We start from the raw sequence: 20,451 nt of genomic DNA, 5'->3' as shown, positions 1-20,451 counted from the left end.
GAATGGACAGGCAGATAAATGGTTTGAATGGACAGGCAGATAAATGGTTTGAATGGACAGGCAGATAAATGGTTTGAATGGACAGACAGATAAATGGTTTGAATGGACAGGCAGATAAATGGTTTGAATGGACAGACAGATAAATGGTTTGAATGGACAGGCAGATAAATGGTTTGAATGGACAGGCAGATAAATGGTTTGAATGGACAGGCAGATAAATGGTTTGAATGGACAGACAGATAAATGGTTTGAATGGACAGGCAGATAAATGGTTTGAATGGACAGGCAGATAAATGGTTTGAATGGACAGGCAGATAAATGGTTTGAATGGACAGACAGATAAATGGTTTGAATGGACAGACAGATAAATGGTTTGAATGGACAGGCAGATAAATGGTTTGAATGGACAGACAGATAAATGGTTTGAATGGACAGACAGATAAATGGTTTGAATGGACAGACAGATAAATGGTTTGAATGGACAGACAGATAAATGGTTTGAATGGACAGGCAGATAAATGGTTTGAATGGACAGGCATTGACAATGACGTGTCTCCTCTTTTCCACAGGTACCTGAATGGGAGTCAGGTGTTGCAGCTGGGTGGTGTCAACGAAAACATGTCCTATGAGTATCCCCAGCTACAGCACAAGCACTTCACTGGATGTCTGCGCAACCTGGTTGTGGATAGTATGGTAAGACAAAAAAGTCTAGAGCTCTCCCCTAACACCCCAACAACAACAAGTTTACCTCTCTAACTCAATCTCAGGCTCTGGACATTGCATATTATGTCTTACATTTTCTCACTCCTTGACTTGTCTAGTTGACTCGCTAGGTTTCATTAAGACATGAGCTCAAGAGGAATGTAAATTTGAGCTCAAGGCTAAGCTGGGAGTATCTTCTAAATGCTGATGTCTTTCACTCATCATATTCCCCTTCAAATCAAATCAAATCAAATCGAATTAGTCACAAGCGCCGAATACAACAGGTGTAGACCTTACAGTGAAATGCTTACTTACGAGCCCCTAACCAGCAACGCAGTTTAAAAATATGTATATATACGTATATACATTTAAAAAAATGTCAGGTTCTCTTAGTGCCTTAATGTCAGACAGGTTATATGTACTGGCGGGATGTATTCTCCTTCGTTATTATTCTCCTTTATGCCTATGACCTTCTCTCATCTTTACTTTATGCTTCAGAAAGGGATGTATTGTGCATTATTGAGGTTATACTGAAAACATCATGCCATCACTCTCTCTCTCTCCCTTATTCATTTCTCTCTTGCCCTCATTTTTTAAACTTTCTTTTTCTTTCTTCCTCTGTCTTCTCTCTCCCCCCACATCTCTCTCTCTCTCACACTCACCCTCCTTCTCTCGCTCCCTCATTCCTTCACCCCCCTGCCTCTCTTCCCTCTCTGCTCCAGCTCTATGACCTTGGTTATCCCTCAGAGTCCTCCAGCAGTGCCCCAGGCTGCTCTCTGACTGATGGGAACTGTGTAAACATGGGTGTACCAGCCTGTGGCGCCAGGGGGCGCTGTAACGGGCAGTGGGACTCCTTCCGCTGCCAGTGTGGGCCCGGTTACACAGGGATCCACTGTGAATACGGTACGTCCTTAGAGAATATACAGTCGGGTTAGGACAGGTGTTGTCTGTGGGTATCAAAGGGTGTAGAGTGGACTGTATTACATAGTAGAATCCTATTTTTTTCCCCCAACAAGATCAAAATGCACTGGCTTTGAATTATAGGTTTAACCTATAATAAGATTCAAGATTCAACTTTTTTTTTTATTGCTCTTGTGGAATGGAACTGTGTCTTAAGGCTTTAAATGCATGGCTCACACACAATATAACTGTGTTTGGCTTCTGTCACATATGTGATTTGTCTTTAATTGGCTACTGAGTCCACACAGTAGACGGTTCAGTATAAATAATACATCATGAATAATATACTGTAGTTGAAGCCCTCATGGCAGCTCTATGTTTTTCTCTCTTCGACTGACAGAAGTCCCAGAGTTCTCCTTCGATGGGAGGAGCCATGTCCAGTACCAGGTGGGCTGGTCTCTCCCGGCCCGTCACACCAGCGTGCAGCTCCAGGTGCGAACCCACGTCCCCAGTGGTGTACTCCTCAGCCTCCTCTCCCAGGAGCAGAATGAATACTTGCGTCTGGAGGTGAGTCATCGACACTCTGCCTGCAGAGAGGCACTTTAATTGGCTCCTGCTGTAGCCTGCTCCTCAACGTTGTTATTACGTTGCCTGAATGACTGTCATGATGGCTCGACATTTTCGACAATGATGGAGTGAGTAATGGCGGGCTTGGAACACAGGAAGTGGGTACTGAGTGGGCCTCTGAGTGACTGACTTCTGTATGTGTGTTCGGAGTGTACTTGTATTGCCTTTGGGTTGTTTTGAGATGCGCCCATGGAACACCGCAGCACAGTATTGAGGATTATTTTATTGTCTGTCTAGTTATAAGCACATCCTTCCTTCAGTATTAGGGTCTAGGGAAGTGGGTCGCTGTTATTAGTTGGATGTAAGAGCTTTCTTAAGTGGAAAGGTCCAATTCTGTCTTTCCTTCTTCAAGCTCTTATAGGGGACTTTTTCAGCATATTGCTAGACTTGTGTACCCAATTTGAACTGGAAAATATGAAGTGGCATATACAATCAACCTAGCTTACCTATAGTATTTGCTACATCACAAGGCTCTTCTCTGCCTGGCTTAACCAGGAAAATAGAACACAATTTCTGAGTGTGAATACCATTTCTGTGGAAATAGGATGTTAGGGTTAAAGGAGCCTTTGGCCTCTTTGAGTGACAGTGTGTCCACAGCACCAGGTAGAAGACTGCTCGGCTAGCGTCTGTCACTCAAGAACACCTACCCACACAGGTCAGCTGTTTCCACTCTCATCCTACTGTAGCTTCCTCATGACAAACCAGGTTGACAGAGCAAGTGTCAGCGAGTGCACCAGCATGCAGTCTCACTGCTATAGCTCCTTTCTGAGTGTCTGAGTCAGTGAAGTAGCAACCCCCCTCTAGCCATTTCTCACCACCAGCCCCATACATACCAGTACAAAGAAACTGAGGAAAGGATTGGGGCTCTGTATGATCTCAGCAGCAAATGTACGTAAGTTATATAAGGTACCTCTGTGAACAATCTCTCAGAATTGAGTTGGCGAGCTGTATAAAACGCTTGTTTTTTTTGTCTGAAAGCAAGCTACTCTGTCTGAAGCTGTCTCAGACCCTCCCGAGAGACACTTGAGTGTGGATCCAGACAACAAGTCTCTCAGAACCTCAGCCTCTCTTGTTTGCTCTGATGGGTAGAAAGGGATGGAGAGGGAGGAGGGAGCGCATGCTGAATGAATAACAAGACATTCACAAGGTTGCTGGGGGCTGCTAGGCCTCGGAAACCTTTTTCACCTCTTGTTTTTTATTTCACCTTTATTTAGGCCAGTTGAGAACAAGTTCTGGTTTGCGACCTGGCCAAGATAAAGCATAGCAGTTCTACACATACAACAACACAGAGTTACACATGGGATAAACAAACGTACAGTCAATAACACAATAGAAAAATCTATATACAGTGTGTGCAAGTGTCGTAAGATTAGGAAGGTAAGGCCATAGTGGCGAAATAATTACAATTTAGCATTAACACTGGAGTGATAGATGTGCAGATGATGATGTGCAAGTAGAAATACTGGGGTGCAAAAGAGCAAAAATAAATAACAGTATGGGGATAAGGTAGTCGGGTGGGCTATTTACAGATGGGCTGTGTACAGGTACAGTGATCGCTGCTCTGACAGCTGATGCTTAAAGTTAGTGAGGGAGATATGTCTCCAGCTTCAGTGATTTTTGCAATTCGTTCCAGTCATTGGCAGCAGAGAACTAGAAGGAAAGGCGGCCAAAAGAGGAATTGGCTTTGGAATTGGCTTTCTTTACCTAGCAAAGACTTATAGATGACCTGGAGCCAGTGGGTTTGGCGACGAATATGAAGCGAGGGCCAGCCAACGAGAGCATACAGGCAGCAGTGGTGCGTAGTATATGGGGCTTTGGTGACAAAATGGATGGCTCTGTGATAGACTACATCCAGTTTGCTGAGTAGAGTGTTGGAGGCTATTTTGTAAATGACATTGCCGAAGTCAAGGATCGGTAGGATAGTCAGTTTTACAAGGGTATGTTTGGCAGCATGAGTGAAGGAGGCTTTGTTGCAAAATAGGAAGCCGATTCTAGATTTCATTTTGGATTGGAGATGATTAATGTGAGTCTGTAAGGAGAGTTTACAGTCTAACCAGACACCTAGGTATTTGTAGTTGTCCACATATTCTAAGTCAGAACCATCCAGAGTAGTGATGCTGGTCGGGCTGGCGGGTGCGGGCAGCAATTGGTTAAAGAGCATGCATTTAGTTTTACTAGCATTGAAGAGCAGTTGGAGGCCACGGAAGGAGTGTTGTATGCCACTGAAGCTCGTCGAAGGACCAGAAGTATACAGAATGATATACTGGATCAGAGAATCACCAGCAGCAAGAGCGACATCATTGATGTATACAGAGAAAAGAGTCAGCCCGAGAATTCAACCCTGTGGCACCCCCATAGAGACTGAGGTCCGGACATTAGGCCCTCCAATTTGACAAACGGAACTCTGAGAAGTAGTTTAGTGAACCAGGCGAGGCAGTCATTTGAGAAAACAAGCCTGTTGAGTCTGCCGATAAGAATGGGGTGATTGACGAAAGCCTTGGCCAGGTCGATGAAGAAGGCTGCACAGTATTGTTTTTTATCGATGGTGGTTATGATATTGTTTAGGACCTTGAGCGTGGCTGAGATGCACCCATGACCAGCTCCAAAACCAGATTGCATTGTGGAGAAGGTACGGTGGGATTCGAAATGGTCGGTGATATGTTTATTAACTTGGCTTTCGAAGACTTTAGAAAGGCAGGGCAGGATAGATATAGGTCTGTAACAGTTTGGGTCTAGAGTGTCTCCCCTATCGAAGAGGGGATGACCGCGGCAGCTTTCCAATCTTTAGGGATCTCAAACGATACGAAAGAGAGGTTGAACAGGCTAGTAATAGCGATTGCAACAATTGCGGCAGATACTTTTAGAAAGAGAGGGTCCAGATTGTCTAGCCCAGTTGATTTGTAGGGGTCCAGATTTTGCAGCTCTTCCAGAACATCAGTTATCTGGATTTGTGTGAAGGAGAAGCAGCGGGGGGGGGGGGGGGGGGGGGGTCTTGGGCAAGTTGCTGTGGGGTGGGGTTGCAGAGCCGGGGTAGGGGTAGCCAGGTGGAAAGCATGGCCAGCCGTACAAAAATGCTTATTGAAATTTGCCGGTGGTGACAGTGTTTCAGGGTTTCAGTGTTTCAGTGTTTCAGTGTTTCAGTGTTTCAGGGTTTCAGTGTTTCAGGGTTTCAGTGTTTCAGTGTTTCAGTGCAGTGGGCAGGTGGGAGGAGGTGCTCTTATTTTCCATGGACTTTACAGTGTTCCATAACTTTTGGGAATTTGTGCTACAGGATGCAAATTTCTGTTTGAAAAAGCTAGCCTTTGCTTTCCTAACTGACTGTGTATATTGGTTCCTAACTTCCCTGAAAAGTTGCATATCACGGGGGAGGTTTTTGTGCTGGTCAAGGGCAGTCAAGTTGGGAGTGAACCAAGGGCTATATTTGTTCTTAGTTCTACACATTTTGAATGAGGCATGCCTTTTAAAGATGGTGAGGAACGCACTGTTAAAGAATAACCAGGCATCCTCTACTGACGGGATGAGGTCAATATCCTTCCAGGTTACCCGGGCCAGGTCGATTAGAAAGGCCTTCTCGCTGAAGTGTTTTAGGGAGTGTTTGACAGTGATGATGGGTGGTCATTTGACTGCGGACCCATTACGGATGCAGGCAATGAGGCAGTGATCGCTGAGATACTGGTTGTAGACAGCAGAGGTGTATTTAAAGAGCAGGTTGGTCAGGATGATATCTATGAGGGTGCCCGTGTTTACGGATTTAGGGTTGTACCTGGTTGTACCTTGTACCTAAGCATCTAGCTTAGATTGTAGGATGGCCGGGGTGATAAACATATCCCAGTTTAGGTCACCTAACAGTACGAACTCTGAAGATAAATGGAGGGCAATCAATTCACATATGGTGTCCAGGGCACAGCTGGGTGCTGAGGGGGGTCTATAAAAAGCGGCAACAGTGAGAGACTTATTTCTGGTAAGGTGGATTTTTAAAAGTAGAAGCTCAAACTGTTTGGGCACAGACTTGGATAGCATGACAGAACTCTGCAGACTATCTCTGCAGTAGATTGCAACTCTGCCCCCTTTGGCAGTTCTATCTTGGCGTAAAATGTTCTAGCGGGATGGACATTTCTGCATTTTTGGTGGCCTTCCTAAGCCAGGGTTCAGACACGGCTAGGACATCAGGGTTGGCGGAGTGTGCTAAAGCAGTGAATGAAACAAACTTAGGGAGAAGGCTTCTGATGTTAACATGCATGACACCGAGCCTTTTACGGTTATAGAAGTCAACAAATGATAGTGCCTGGGGAATAGGTGTGGTACTGGGGGCTAAAGGGCCTGTGTTAACCTCTACATCACCAGGGGAACAAAGGAGAAGTAGGATAACGGTACGGCTAAAGGCTAAAAGAACTGGTTGTCTAGTGCGTTGGGAACAGAGAGTAAAAGGAGCAGATTTCTGGGCGTGGTAGAATAGATTCAGGGCATAATGTACAGACAAGGGTATGGTAGGATGTGAGTACAGTGGAGGTAAACCTAGGTGTTGAGTGACGATGAGAGAGGTTTCGTCTCTGGATGCACCAGTTAAGCCAGGTGAGGTCTCCGCATGTGTGTGGGGTGGGACAAAAGAGCTATCTAAGGCATTTTGAGCGGAACTGTGAAATAAAACAATAACAACTAGCCAAGACAGCAGTAGACAAAGCATATTGACATTAGAGAGAGGCATAAAGCAATCACAGGTGTTGATATGGAAAGCTAAGACAACAACGGGTAAATGGCGATGAATGGGCAGAGCGGGTCCTTTAGGTACATACAGGACCTGAGGTTGAGACTGGGGCCAACAGATCAACAAAATGACGTACCGTGTTATTGAAACAGTCCAGGGGGCATCAGCTGTGTAGCCTAGTGATCATAGGGTCCAATGAGCAGTAATAGGTGAGTCCGGGAGACGTATTCGATGACAAAAACATGTTATCTTTATGTTCACATAATGGAACCCTTGAAAGTGTTTTCCAACCCACCAGGTTGCATTATTCTGTTGTGTGTTAGCGAAAAGGTGGAAATCAATGCTTATAACCCTCATCGCTTATTGAGATGCTTTTTATTTATCTCCCTATGAAGGGTTTTAAAATTAAAATAGAAAAAGGTTTACTTGTGAAAACATTGACAGTTTTTACTTTGTAGTGAAGTGTTTGTACTGCTAAGCGATGCTGAAAATGTATTGCTAGAGTTTTTATGGTCGGATTCTGTATAACGTTGGGATTAATTGGGCTCATTGTCATATGGTTGCCTAGGCTGTGTGGACTGCAAGCAATTAGATGCATTGTTAGGAGCCTATATATCTGCTGTCAGGGGGGGGGGGGGGTGGAAGGGGCTTGATAGATGGGGGGTTAATCAGTTCGTAGTGTGGCAGGGGAGAATAGAATGTTGGCATTATGCTCTTATGACCATGCTGAGGGAGCAATAGTACAAACAATCTGGGCTGTCATGCTGCATACATTAAAACACAGTGTTTTATTATCTCAGCCCCACGGTTTCCAATTAAGGGATGGACACACAAGTACAAGCTGCAGTTATGGCAGGCAGCATCCCCTCCCAGCCCCATCTCCAGCCCAGTATGTTTGTTCAGCCTTAGCTGCTGTGGATAATTGTTGTCTGTTAAATTCTCCTTCTGGATTGAGTTAAGTAATGTCCTTGTGAGTTTTGTCAAGTTTAAATATTAAGTACAATGGTCTTAATTGAATGTTTGACATTTTAATGGTGCGATCTGTGATTTTTACAGCGGTTTTGGTTCATTTCAATTGATTGATATGCACTGTATATTTCAGGTGTTTCAGGGGCTACTGGCTGTCTTTTACAACCTGGGTGACAGACTCTACAACCTCACTCTGCCCTTCCAACGCCTTGACAACGGAGAATGGCACGAGGTGGAGCTGGATCGTCATGGCAAAGAGTTCACCCTTCGATTGGATGGTGGCGGCGGGAGGCAAGAGGTCACAGCTGCTCCTGGGCAGAGTCAGGAGATAGTCATCGATCAAACAGTGGTGATGCTGGGAAACTCTTTCCCTTCAGGAAACAACCACAGCTTCCTAGGTATGGTGCTGGTACTGCGATCTGGTACTGCCCCCTGGTACTGACCACTAATATTATCCCTAACTTCCTACTGGCCTTTCCCACTAGTTGTTACTGCCAGAGGACCACGAGGGAAGATAAATGATTGGACGAATGAACGAACAAATGAAAGTGGTATAAAATCATGTATTATCTGTATGTGATTGGCAACACAAGACTGATGCACCATTGTGTTTCACACTTCTAAATCACTGAGGTGAATGATTCCTTAGCTACCCCCGCCTTCCAATCTCAAATGGTTTTAGATCTAAGACTCTGAGGAGGTCGGCTATGGTTTTGGGGCTGAGGCAGATGAAGTGTGAAGGACTTGATTCAGGAGCAGGGATGTGTCTGTATAAATGATTCAGGAACAGGGAGGTGTCTGTATAAATGATTCAGGAGCAGGGATGTGTCTGCATAAATGATTCAGGAGCAGGGATGTGTCAGTATAAATTATTAAGGAGCAGGGATGTGTGTATAAATGATGTTACACATCCTTCCCAGAGGATGGCGAGACAAGCAAACAAAGTAAATATCCTCTGAAACAAAGGGCTGCACTGACAGCTAAGCCCTGGGCTATCTGTGTGTGTGTGTGTGTGTGTGTGTGTGTGTGTGTGTGTGTGTGTGTGTGTGTGTGTGTGTGTGTGTGTGTGTGTGTGTGTGTGTGTGTGTGTGTGTGTGTGTGTGTGTGTGTGTGTGTGTGTGTGTGTGTGTGTGTGTGTGTGTGTGTTTCCTTCACTTCATGAAACTTACTTTAAAGGTTTTGCCTCAGGCCTAGTGTGTATGTCTCTGAATGTCACTATGTTGCTATGTCTCATCTCTCTTTTCCTCTCTGTGTTTTACCACCAGGGTGTCTGCGAGACCTGAGGCTGAACGGGAAGCCAATGCCCATGGCAAAGCAGCCCTCTGTGGGGTCCAAGGGCCTCCAGGTGGTCACATCCCAGGGCGTCTCCCCAGGTTGCCCCTCAGACGCCTGCAGGAAACACCAGTGCTCTCCCCCCTTCATATGTGTGGACCTCTGGAGGAAACACGAGTGCAGGTACATAAATGACAGCAGGAAATCTTGTCAGGAAAAACTCTGGGCACTAGGCTATAAGCTATAATGGCGCTGTAATGGAGCTGGAGGGAATAGCGGCTGTATATGGGCTCCTGACCAATTCTGCTATTTTGTGTCTTTTTTTGCTCTGATCTTAACTGTTTTGGTACATAATGTTTCCACCATCGTTTCCTATGACTGAAAAAAGCATCTGGACATCAGCTGTCAATAACCTCGATTTGGACAAGGACTTCTACTTCGACGAGTTGGAAGCAAAAGACATATTGATTATCCTGAACCAGGCTGAAATCCCTGACACTCAAAGAAGAAAGAGACGGTGCTATAGAGGCCGGCGTGCAGGACACCTGACGAGACTGAAATCCGTTTGACCTTATTTCTACCAGCATGTCACCTGTGAAACTAGATGCAACAAAACTCTAGATCACCTTTACTCCACACACAGAGACATACAAAACTCTAGATCCCCTTTAATCTACACACAGAGACACATACACAACTCTAGACCACCTTTACTCCACACACAGAGACACATACAAAACTCTAGATCACCTTTACTCCACACACAGAGACACATACAAAACTCTAGATCACCTTTACTCCACACACAGAGACACATACAAAACTCTAGATCACCTTTACTCCACACACACAGAGACACATACAAAACTCTAGATCACCTCTACTCCACACACAGAGAGACACATACAAAACTCTAGATCACCTTTACTCCACACACAGAGAGACACATACAAAACTCTAGATCACCTTTACTCCACACACACAGAGACACATACAAAACTCCAGATCACCTCTACTCCACACACACAGAGACACATACAAAACTATAGATCACCTCTACTCCACACACACAGAGACACATACAAAACTCTAGATCACCTCTACTCCACACACAGAGAGACACATACAAAACTCTAGATCACCTCTACTCCACACACACAGAGACACATACAAAACTCTAGATCACCTTTACTCCACACACACAGAGACACATACAAAACTATAGATCACCTCTACTCCACACACACAGAGACACATACAAAACTCTAGATCACCTCTACTCCACACACACAGAGACACATACAAAACTCTAGATCACCTCTACTCCACACACACAGAGACACATACAAAACTCTAGATCACCTTTACTCCACACACAGAGACACATACAAAACTCTAGATCACCTTTACTCCACACACAGAGAGACACATACAAAACTATAGATCACCTTTACTCCACACACAGAGAGACACATACAAAACTATAGATCACCTCTACTCCACACACACAGAGACACATACAAAACTCTAGATCACCTTTACTCCACACACAGAGACACATACAAAACTCTAGATCACCTCTACTCCACACACACAGAGACACATACAAAACTCTAGATCACCTTTACTCCACACACAGAGACACATACAAAACTCTAGATCACCTTTACTCCACACACAGAGAGACACATACAAAACTATAGATCACCTTTACTCCACACACAGAGAGACACATACAAAACTATAGATCACCTTTACTCCACACACAGAGAGACACATACAAAACTCTAGATCACCTTTACTCCACACACAGAGAGACACATACAAAACTATAGATCACCTTTACTCTACACACAGAGACACATACAAAACTATAGATCACCTCTACTCCACACACAGAGAGACACATACAAAACTATAGATCACCTTTACTCTACACACAGAGACACATACAAAACTCTAGATCACCTTTACTCCACACACAGAGACACATACACAACTCTAGACCACCTTTACTCCACACACAGAGACACATACAAAACTCTAGATCACCTTTACTCCACTCACAGAGACACATACAAAACTCTAGTTCACCTTTACTCCACACACAGAGACGTACAAAACTCTAGATCACCTTTACTCCACACACAGAGACACATACACAACTCTAGATCACCTTTACTCCACACACAGAGACACATACAAAACTCTAGATCACCTTTACTCCACACACACAGAGACATACAAAACTCTAGATCACCTTTACTCCACACACAGAGATGCATACAAAACACTCCCTCACCATCCATTCAGCAAATCTGACCATAGCTCTATCTTCCCGATTCCTGCTTACAAGTAAAAACTTAAAACAGGAAATACCAGTGACGCGCTCAACATGGAAGTGGTCCGATGACCAGACTGGAATATTGTTCCGGGATTCATAGGATTCATCCGATGGCATTGAAGAGTTTACCACATCAGTCACCGGCTTCATTAATAAGGGCAACGTCATCCTCACATTGATCATACGTACAAACTCCAACCAGAAGCCATGGATTACAGGCAACATCCTCACTGAGCTAAAGGCTAGAGATGCCACTTTCAAGGAGCGGGACACTAATCAGGACGCTTATAAGACATCCCCTATGCCCTCCGACAAAACATCCAACAGGCAAGGAGTCAATACAGGACCAAGATCGAATCCTACTACACCGTCTCTGATGCTCGTCAGATGTGGCAGGGCTTGCAAACTACCATAGATTATAACAGGAAACCCAACCGTGACTTGTCCAGTAATGCTGGCCTACCAGAAGAGCTAAATAGCTCCTATGCTTGCTTCGAGGCTAGCAACACTGAACCATGCATGCGAGCACCAGCTGTTCTGGACAACTGTTTGATCAAGCTCTCTGTAGCCCGATGTGAGTAAGACATGAACATATGTTAACATAACATTCACAATGCCGCAGGGCCAGACGGATTACTGGGATGCCTACTCAGAGCAGGCGCTGACCAGTTGTCAACTGTCTTCACTGACATTTTCAACCGCTCCATGACCCAGTCTGTAATACCTACATGTTTCAAGCAGACCCCTACAGTCCCTGCGCCCAAGAACGCCAATGTAACCTGTCTAAATGACTATCGTCCCGTAGCACTCACGTCTGTAGCCATGAAATGCTTTGAAATGCTGATCAGTGGTCATGGCTCATATCAACAGCATCATCCCAGATACCCTGGACACACTCTAATTTGCATACTGCCCCAAGAGATCCACAGGTGACGCAATCTCTATTACATGCCACAGTGCCCTTCCCCATGTGGACAAAAGGAAGACCTACGTGAGAATGCTGTTTATTTACTAGAGCTCAGAGGACCCTCTCTCTGGATTGATTCAGAACTTCCTGACGGGCCGCCCCAGGTGGTGAGGATAGGCAACAGCACATCCACCACGCTGACCCTCAACACGGGGGACCATCAGGGGTGCGTGCTTAGTCCCCTCCTGTACTCCCTTTTCACCCATGACTGCATGGCCACGTACCACTCCAACACCATTATTAAGTTCGCTGACGACACAACGGTGGTAGGCCTGATTACCGATGACTATAAGACAGCCTACAAGGAAGAGGTCAGAGAACTGGAAGTGTGGTGCCAGGACAACAACCTCTCCCACAATGTCGGAAGACAAAGGAGCTGATCATGGACTACAGGAAATGGAGGGCTGAGCACAGCCCCATCCACATCGACGGGGCTGTAGTGGAGCAGGTCAAGCTTCAAGTTCCTCTGTGTCCACATCAGTAAGGAATTATCATGGTCCAAACACACCAACACAGTCGTGAAGACGGCACGACAACGCACATTACCCCCCATGAGGCTGCACTATTGAGAGCATCTTGATTGGCTGCACCACCACTTGGTATGGCAACTGCTTGGCATCCGACCATAACACGCTACGGAGGATAGTGCGTACAGCCCAGTACATCACTGGGGTCGAGTTCCCTGCCGTCCAGGACTTCTATACCAGGCAGTGTCAGAGGAAGTCCCTAAAAATTGTCAAAGCCACCCAAGTCTGACTGTTCTCTCTGCTACAGCATGGCAAGAGGTACCGATGCACAGAGTCTGGAACCGACATGACCCTGAACAGCTTCTACCCCAAGGCATAACACTGCTAAATAGTTGGTCCAGGTAGCTATTAACTATCTGCATTGACCCGTTTCGCACTACCTAATTTGACTTATCACATACGCTTTTGTTGCTGTTTATTATCTATCCTGTTTCCTAGTTATTTTATCCCTACCTATATGTACATACACTACATGACTAAAAGTATGTGGACACCTCTTCGTTGAACCTCTCATTCCAAAATCATGGGCATTGATATGGCATTGGTCCACCTTTTGCTGCTATAACAGCATTCACTATTCTGGAAAGGCTTTTCACTAGATGTTGGAACATTGCTGCAGGGACTTGCATTCATTCAGTCACGAGCCTTACTGAGGCCGGGCACTGATGTTGGGCGATTAGGCCTGGCTCGCATTCTAATTCATCCCAAAGGTGTTTGATGGGGTTGAGGTCAGGACTCTGTGCAGGCCAGTCAAGTTCTTCTTTGCCGATCTCGACAAACCATTTTTGTATGGATCTTGCTTTGTGCACAGGAGCATTGTCATGCTGAAACAGGAAAGGGGCCTTCCCCAAACTGTTGCCACACAGTTGGAAGCACAGAATTGTCTAGAATGTCATTTTATGCTGTAGCGTTAAGATTTCCCTTCATTGGAACTAAGGGGCCTAGCCCAAATCATGAAAAACAGCCACAGACCATTATTCCTCCTCCACCAAACTTTACAGTTGGCACTATGCATTCGGGCAGGTAGCGTTCTCCTGGCATTCGCCAAACCCAGATTTGTCCGTCGGACTGCCAGATGGTGAAGCATGAGTCATCACTCCAGATAATGCATTTCCACTGCTCCTAAGTACAATGGCGATGAGCTTTACACCACTCCAGCCGACGCTTGGCATTGCGCATGGTGATCTCAGGCTTGTATACGGCTGCTCGGCCATGGAAACGCATTTCATGAAGCTCCCGACGAATAGCTGACGTTGCTTCCAGAGGCAGTTTGGAACTCGTAGTGAGTGATGTAACTGAAGACAGACGATTTTTATGCACTACACACTTCAGCCCTAGGCGGTCACGTTCTGTGTGCTTGTGTGGCCTACCACTTCTTGGCTAAGCCGTTGTTGATCCTAGATGTTTCCACTTCAAAATAACAGTTGACAGGGGTAGCTCTAGCAGGGAAGAAATTTGACAAACTGACTTGTTGGAAAGTTGGCATCCTATGACGTGCCACTTTGAACGTCACTGAGCTCTTCAGTAAGGCCATTCTACTGCTAATATTGATTAATGGAGATTGCGTACACCTGTCAGCAACGGGTGTGGCTGAAATAGCCGAATCCACTAATTTGAAAGGGTGTCCATGTAAGGGTGTCAATATACTATATAGTCAAGTTATCATTACTGTGTAATTAATGTCTGCATTGTTGGGAAGGGCCCGTAAGTAAGCAATTCACTGTTAGTCTACACATGTTTCAGAATTATATGACAAATACAATTTCCAAAGCTTTCGCAGCATTAAGATCATCGTCATAACCTTCTTACGGATTATTTTTAGTAGCCAAGGTGTTTCCCAAAGCCTTCGTTCAAGACCATATAGCCAAAGCGCATCGTTAACATCACTTTATTCACAGAAAATCTTGGCTAAACAGAGTATCAAGATGTCTGACTGATAATCTGCCTCTCTGTGATTGCCTATAAACTCAGAACGAAGTTAACTAAAAATAAAATGTTTCCAAAGTATTTGCAATTGTTACAAACAAGTGAAGGATAGTGTCTGAATGCTTTGCCTCAATGTGTTTCATGATGTGTGACAACATGTGCGCAATGATGTGCCCAATCTATGATTTTGTGCATAATTATTGAGTACGAGTAATAAGCTGCCTCAATAGCCTATTTGCAGCCGTAGGTGGTAACCTGAGTAAATAAAGCTAACCGTAGTGACAGGGAGTGTCTAGGCTGCAGCGTCTTTAAACTCCCCTGGACTCCAGTGTTTCCTGTCGTCCCTAGCTGGGATCAGAGCATGTGAAACATCTCTGAGGCCTTTCATCACCATGGGATGTCCACTCGGGGGTACTTAGTAGCCAGTTTCCACATCATCTCCCGATGTCCTCAGACATAGTTAAACGTCGAATACTGACTTGTATCACGGGTGACCTGGCAGAGATTTTCACAGTGCCAGGATGGCTATTCCTATCCCTTATAATGAAAAGTTATTTCCATCCAGATCAGGTGAATGAATCACACTCTCCACAACCTCTTCCTTATTTGCATCTCCACAGGTGCCCCCCTGGTCACATGACGAAGGAGAATGACTCGAGCAAGGTGTGCGTCTACACGCTGTGCGTCAGCAGGCCCTGTCGCCACGGCACCTGTGTGGCCCACTCGCCTGCCAAGTACTCGTGTCACTGCTCGGAGGGCTACCGTGGGCGACACTGTGAGGTCTCTCTGACGCTCTACCACAACAACAACAACAACACTCTGAGCCTCAGCTCTGCGTTTGCCATCAGTATCTGTGTCCTGGCATTCCTAGGTAACTATATTGACTACGTGAAAATGTCATCTTTCACCTTTACTCTCTGATTTGGTTTCATCTGGTTTTGGTTGTGGGTGGGTGTTCACAAATGTTCACTGAGTGTACCATTAGAAACAACATTTCCATGACATGACCAGGTGAATACAGGTAAAAGCTATGATCCCTTATTGATGGTAACTGGTAAATTCACTTAAATCAGTGTAGATGAAGGAGAGGAGACAGTTTAAAGAAGGATTTTTAAGTCTTGAGACAATTGAGACATGGACTGTGTATGTGTTCCATTCAGAGGGTAAATGGGCAAGACAAAATATTGAAGTGCCCTTGAACAGGGTATGGTAGTAGGTGCCAGGTGCACTGGGTTGAGTGTGTCAAGAACTGCAACGCTGCTGGGTTTTTCACGCCCAACCGTTTCCCGTGTGTATCAAGAATGGCCCACTACCCAAAGGACATCCAGCCAACATGACACAACTGTGGCAAGCATTGGAGTCAACAGGGGCCAGCATCCCTGTGGGATTTTTAGGGAGAGTTTGAAATTGGGATAATTTGCTCCGGACAACGGCATCTCATGGCTTATGACGTGTTGATATGCTATCTGGGGGGCCGACCTCCAAACGTGTTTTATTTTTGAGGGGTTGGGGGGCCTCAAAACTTGTGCCCCCCCCCCCCCCCCCCCCCCAGCCTTGCGGATCCAGCCTATGTAATACAAGTTTGAGGCAGTTCCTCCCTTCTAAACTCTATGGTATTGTACTCCATACTGTCAAAAGGGAGTTTGATTTAAGGCCACGAGTGGTGTTTTTATTGCTCAATCTAATTCATGCTGATTAAAAAAATATGTATCCATATGCCTAATCTCATGCACCATAGACTTAAACAGCTGACAATTATCAACATTTTAAAGTGTCACCAACAAAAAAGTTAACAATAGGCCAATAACAAATGTAGCATATAACAGACATTTTTTTAGATGCAAACAGTACTTCGGTAATGCTCAAAGCATGCAATTCCATGAGAGCAACATTTATTTTTAATCTCAAAGCAATTAGCCCAATCAGTCCTCCAAGACAACAAAATCATAATCAGTAATAAGTCCTTCGTTTTGGGGTTATTCTCAGGTAAAACAATTTGGCTAATCTATATTCCCATATTTCCATTTTTTTTTCTTGAAGGTCAAGAGGTATTAAATTAATTGTAATGACTGGAAATCTGACAGACTGGTTTTTAATGTAAAGATAGAGCCTAATCATATTATGTGTAGTAGAAAGCAATGGGTTAGAAGAAGCCTACATAACCAACCCATAAAGTAAAATGCAACATTCATTTATGGGTAATTCAAAAGTGATGTTACTGATTACAATTTTGGACAGGTAACTAGTAACTATAATGATTATATTTAGAAAGTAACCTACCCAACCTTGCCAGATATGCAGATTTCTAGTTCTGAAAACTGGAAGCTTCAATTGGTGAGGTGTGTCTACCAGAGGAGGCTGGTGAGAGAGCTATAGGAGGACAGGCTCATTGTAATGGCTGGAATGGAATAAATGGAACAGTATCAAACACATCCAACATATGGAAACCACATGTTTGACTCCATTCCATTTATTCCATTCCAGCCATTACAATGAGCCCATCCTCCTATAGCTCTTCTCTCCAGCCTCCTCTGGTGTCTACCTGGTAATATGTTCTTGCAGTACCCAAAACCATCTGTGATTTTATTTGGCCATGGGGAAAAGAGCTACTGCGTAAATACTGCAATGTGGATTTGATGGAATTGAGCCCCAAGTGTTCTTAGTATGGATCTCAGGAGCTGTGAGTGGCCTCAGTCAGTGGGGCTGCATGGATCCTGGCTAGAAACATTGATTTTGATAACTCTATGAGCCACAATAAAAAAAACAAAGCTTTCGCTGAGTTACAGTTCAAAAAGTTTGGGGGCCCCTCAGTCATGCCCTCCTCTATTTTGTCTTTCTTGATGTTCGTGATGTGAATTCAGACTTTTATTTGTCATCCTCCTTTCCCTTACTTTTTTATCTCGTCTGTTTGTCATTCCAGTCCTGTTACGTCCGTTTATGTCTGATTTGATCTCCCTCTGTATTTCTTCGTCATTTACTTTCTACTACCGTTTTCATCTAACCTAAATGTGTCCATGTTTGCTGCTGACACATAGTAAGGTGTGTTGGTGTGTCCAGTGTAGCGGACTATCTCTCCATAGAGCTACGTGTATACAGTTTATGAGTCTCTCTGTCAAAAACAGGGTTATAAATTGGTCTGACGATTCAAAACACAGTTTCTGCTACCTCTATAACTGATTCAACAGCACAATACCACCCCGGGCCATGTGGCTGGTGTATTGCAACAGCCACATGAGGTACAGATCAAATGCTATACTTCAATATTTGATATGATAATTACAAAGATAACAAACAGAGGCTTGGCCTCATTCACGGACATTCATGTGTTGAATATGTAAATGAAACTGCATGTTGCAGTCATCTTGTCACGCCCTGGCCTTAGTATTCTTTGTTTTCTTTATTATTTTAGTTAGGTCAGGGTGTGACATGGGGAATGTTTATGTTTTGTTGGTGTTGGGTGTTTATATGGTAAAGGGGTTATGGGGTGTAGTATATGGTTTTGTGTTGAGTGTAGATGTCTAGCGTTGTCTATGTTGGTTAGTTATCTAGGAGAGTCTATGGTTACCTGAATGAGTTCCCAATTAGAGACAGCTGATTTCGGTTGTCTCTGATTGGGAGCCTTATTTAGGGTAGCCATAGGCTCTCATTGGTTGTGGGTAATTGTCTATGTAGAACGTTTGTAGCCTGTATGTATGTGCACAACGTTTGTAGCTTCACGGTCGTTTTGTTGTTTTGTTAGTTTGTATAGAGTTTTGTGTCGTGTTCATCTTCGTGGTGTTAATAAAAGAAGATGGCTTATTTTCCAACTGCTGCATTTTGGTCCGTCAATCCGCCACACGATCGTGACAGAATTACCCACCATAGGACCAAGCGGCATGGAAGGCGGCAACAGGACCTAACCACAAAGGATTTCTGGACATGGGAGGAGATACTGGATGGTAAGGGGCCTTGGGATCAACCTGGAGAATATCGCCTCCCTCGTGAAGAGCTGGAGGCAGCGAAAGCCGAGAGGAGGCGATATGAGGAGGCAGCACGGAGACAAGGCTGGAAGCCCGTGAGTACAACCCAAAAATTTCTTGGGGGGGGCCTTAAAGGGAGTGTGTCGAAGTCAGGTAGGAAACCTGCGCCTACTCCCTGTACTTACCGTGGAGAGCGAGAGTACGGGCAGACACCGTGTTACGCAGTAGAGCGCACGGTGTTTCCTGTACGCGTGCATAGCCCGGTTCGGTACATTGCAGCTCCACGTATCGGCCGGGCTAGACTGAGCGTTGAGCCATATGTCATGAAGCCGGCCCAACGCATCTGGTCACCAGTGCGTCTCCTCGGGCCGGCGTACATGGCACCAGCCTTACGCATGGTGTCCCCGGTTCGCCTACATAGGCCGGTGCGGGTTATTCCACCTCCCCGCACTGGTCAGGCGACGGGGAGCATAGAACCAGGTAAGGTTGGGCAGGCTCGGCGTTCAAGGGAGCCAGTACGCCTGCACGGTCCGGTATTTCCGGCGCCACCTCCCCGCCCCAATCCAGTACCACCAGTGCCTCCTCCGCGCACTAGCTATATGGTGCGTGTCTCCAGCCCTTTACCACCAGTGTCTAAACCACGCACCAAGCCTCCTGTGTGTCCCCAGAGTCCTGTGCGTCCTGTTGCTGCTCCCCGCACTAGCCCTGAGATGCGTGTCCCCAGCCCGGTGCCACCAGTCCCGGCACCACGCACCAGGCCTACAGTGCGCCTCAGCCGGCAGGAGTCTGCCGTCTGCACTGCAATGACTGAACTGCCCGTCTGCCAAGCGCCATCTGAGCCATCCGTCTCCCCAGCGCCATCTGAGCCATCCGTCTCCCCAGCGCCATCTGAGTCATCCGTCTGCAATGAGCCTGCAAAGCCGCCCGTCTGCAATGAGCCTGCAAAGCCGCCCGTCTGCCATGAGCCTGCAAAGCCGCCCGTCTGCCATGAGCCCACTGAGACGTCCGCCAGACAGGAGCCGCTAGAGCCGCCCGCCAGACAGGAGCCGCTAGAGCCGCCCGCCAGACAGGAGCCGCTAGAGCCGCCCGTCAGACAGGATCTGCCAGAGCCGCCAACCAGACAGGATCTGCCAGAGCCGCCAACCAGACAGGATCTGCCAGAGCCGCCAACCAGACAGGATCTGCCAGAGCCGCCAACCAGACAGGATCTGCCAGAGCCGCCAACCAGACAGGATCTGCCAGAGCCGCCAACCAGACAGGATCTGCCAGAGCCGCCAACCAGACAGGATCTGCCAGAGCCGCCAACCAGACAGGATCTGCCAGAGCCGCCAACCAGCCATGAGCAGCCAGATCCGTCAGCCAGCCATGAGCAGCCAGATCCGTCAGCCAGCCATGAGCAGCCAGATCCGTCAGCTAGCCATGAGCAGCCAGATCCGTCAGCTAGCCATGAGCAGCCAGATCCGTCAGCTAGCCATGAGCAGCCAGATCCGTCAGCTAGCCATGAGCAGCCAGATCCGTCAGCTAGCCATGAGCAGCCAGATCCGTCAGCTAGC

General features: G+C 46.0%; 1 protein-coding gene across 1 annotated transcript in view; it reads left to right on the top strand.

Annotated features, from left to right (window-relative positions):
- The window catches only part of LOC129866846 (neural-cadherin-like), a 119,842-nt gene that overhangs the window by 90,150 nt on the left and 9,241 nt on the right, over positions 1 to 20,451 (top strand). The window contains exons 26-31 of the mRNA XM_055939819.1: positions 570 to 693; positions 1,425 to 1,605; positions 2,003 to 2,169; positions 8,037 to 8,301; positions 9,169 to 9,358; positions 15,560 to 15,810. Of these exons, the coding sequence (XP_055795794.1) occupies positions 570 to 693; positions 1,425 to 1,605; positions 2,003 to 2,169; positions 8,037 to 8,301; positions 9,169 to 9,358; positions 15,560 to 15,810 (1,178 nt within the window). The remainder of the gene's footprint in view (positions 1 to 569; positions 694 to 1,424; positions 1,606 to 2,002; positions 2,170 to 8,036; positions 8,302 to 9,168; positions 9,359 to 15,559; positions 15,811 to 20,451) is intronic.

This window comes from Salvelinus fontinalis, chromosome 12, assembly GCF_029448725.1.
Source record: "Salvelinus fontinalis isolate EN_2023a chromosome 12, ASM2944872v1, whole genome shotgun sequence".
In the NCBI taxonomy this organism is placed as follows: domain Eukaryota; kingdom Metazoa; phylum Chordata; class Actinopteri; order Salmoniformes; family Salmonidae; genus Salvelinus; species Salvelinus fontinalis.
The sequence above is the reverse complement of the archived record's forward strand: the minus strand, read 5'-3'. Positions and strand labels throughout refer to the sequence as shown.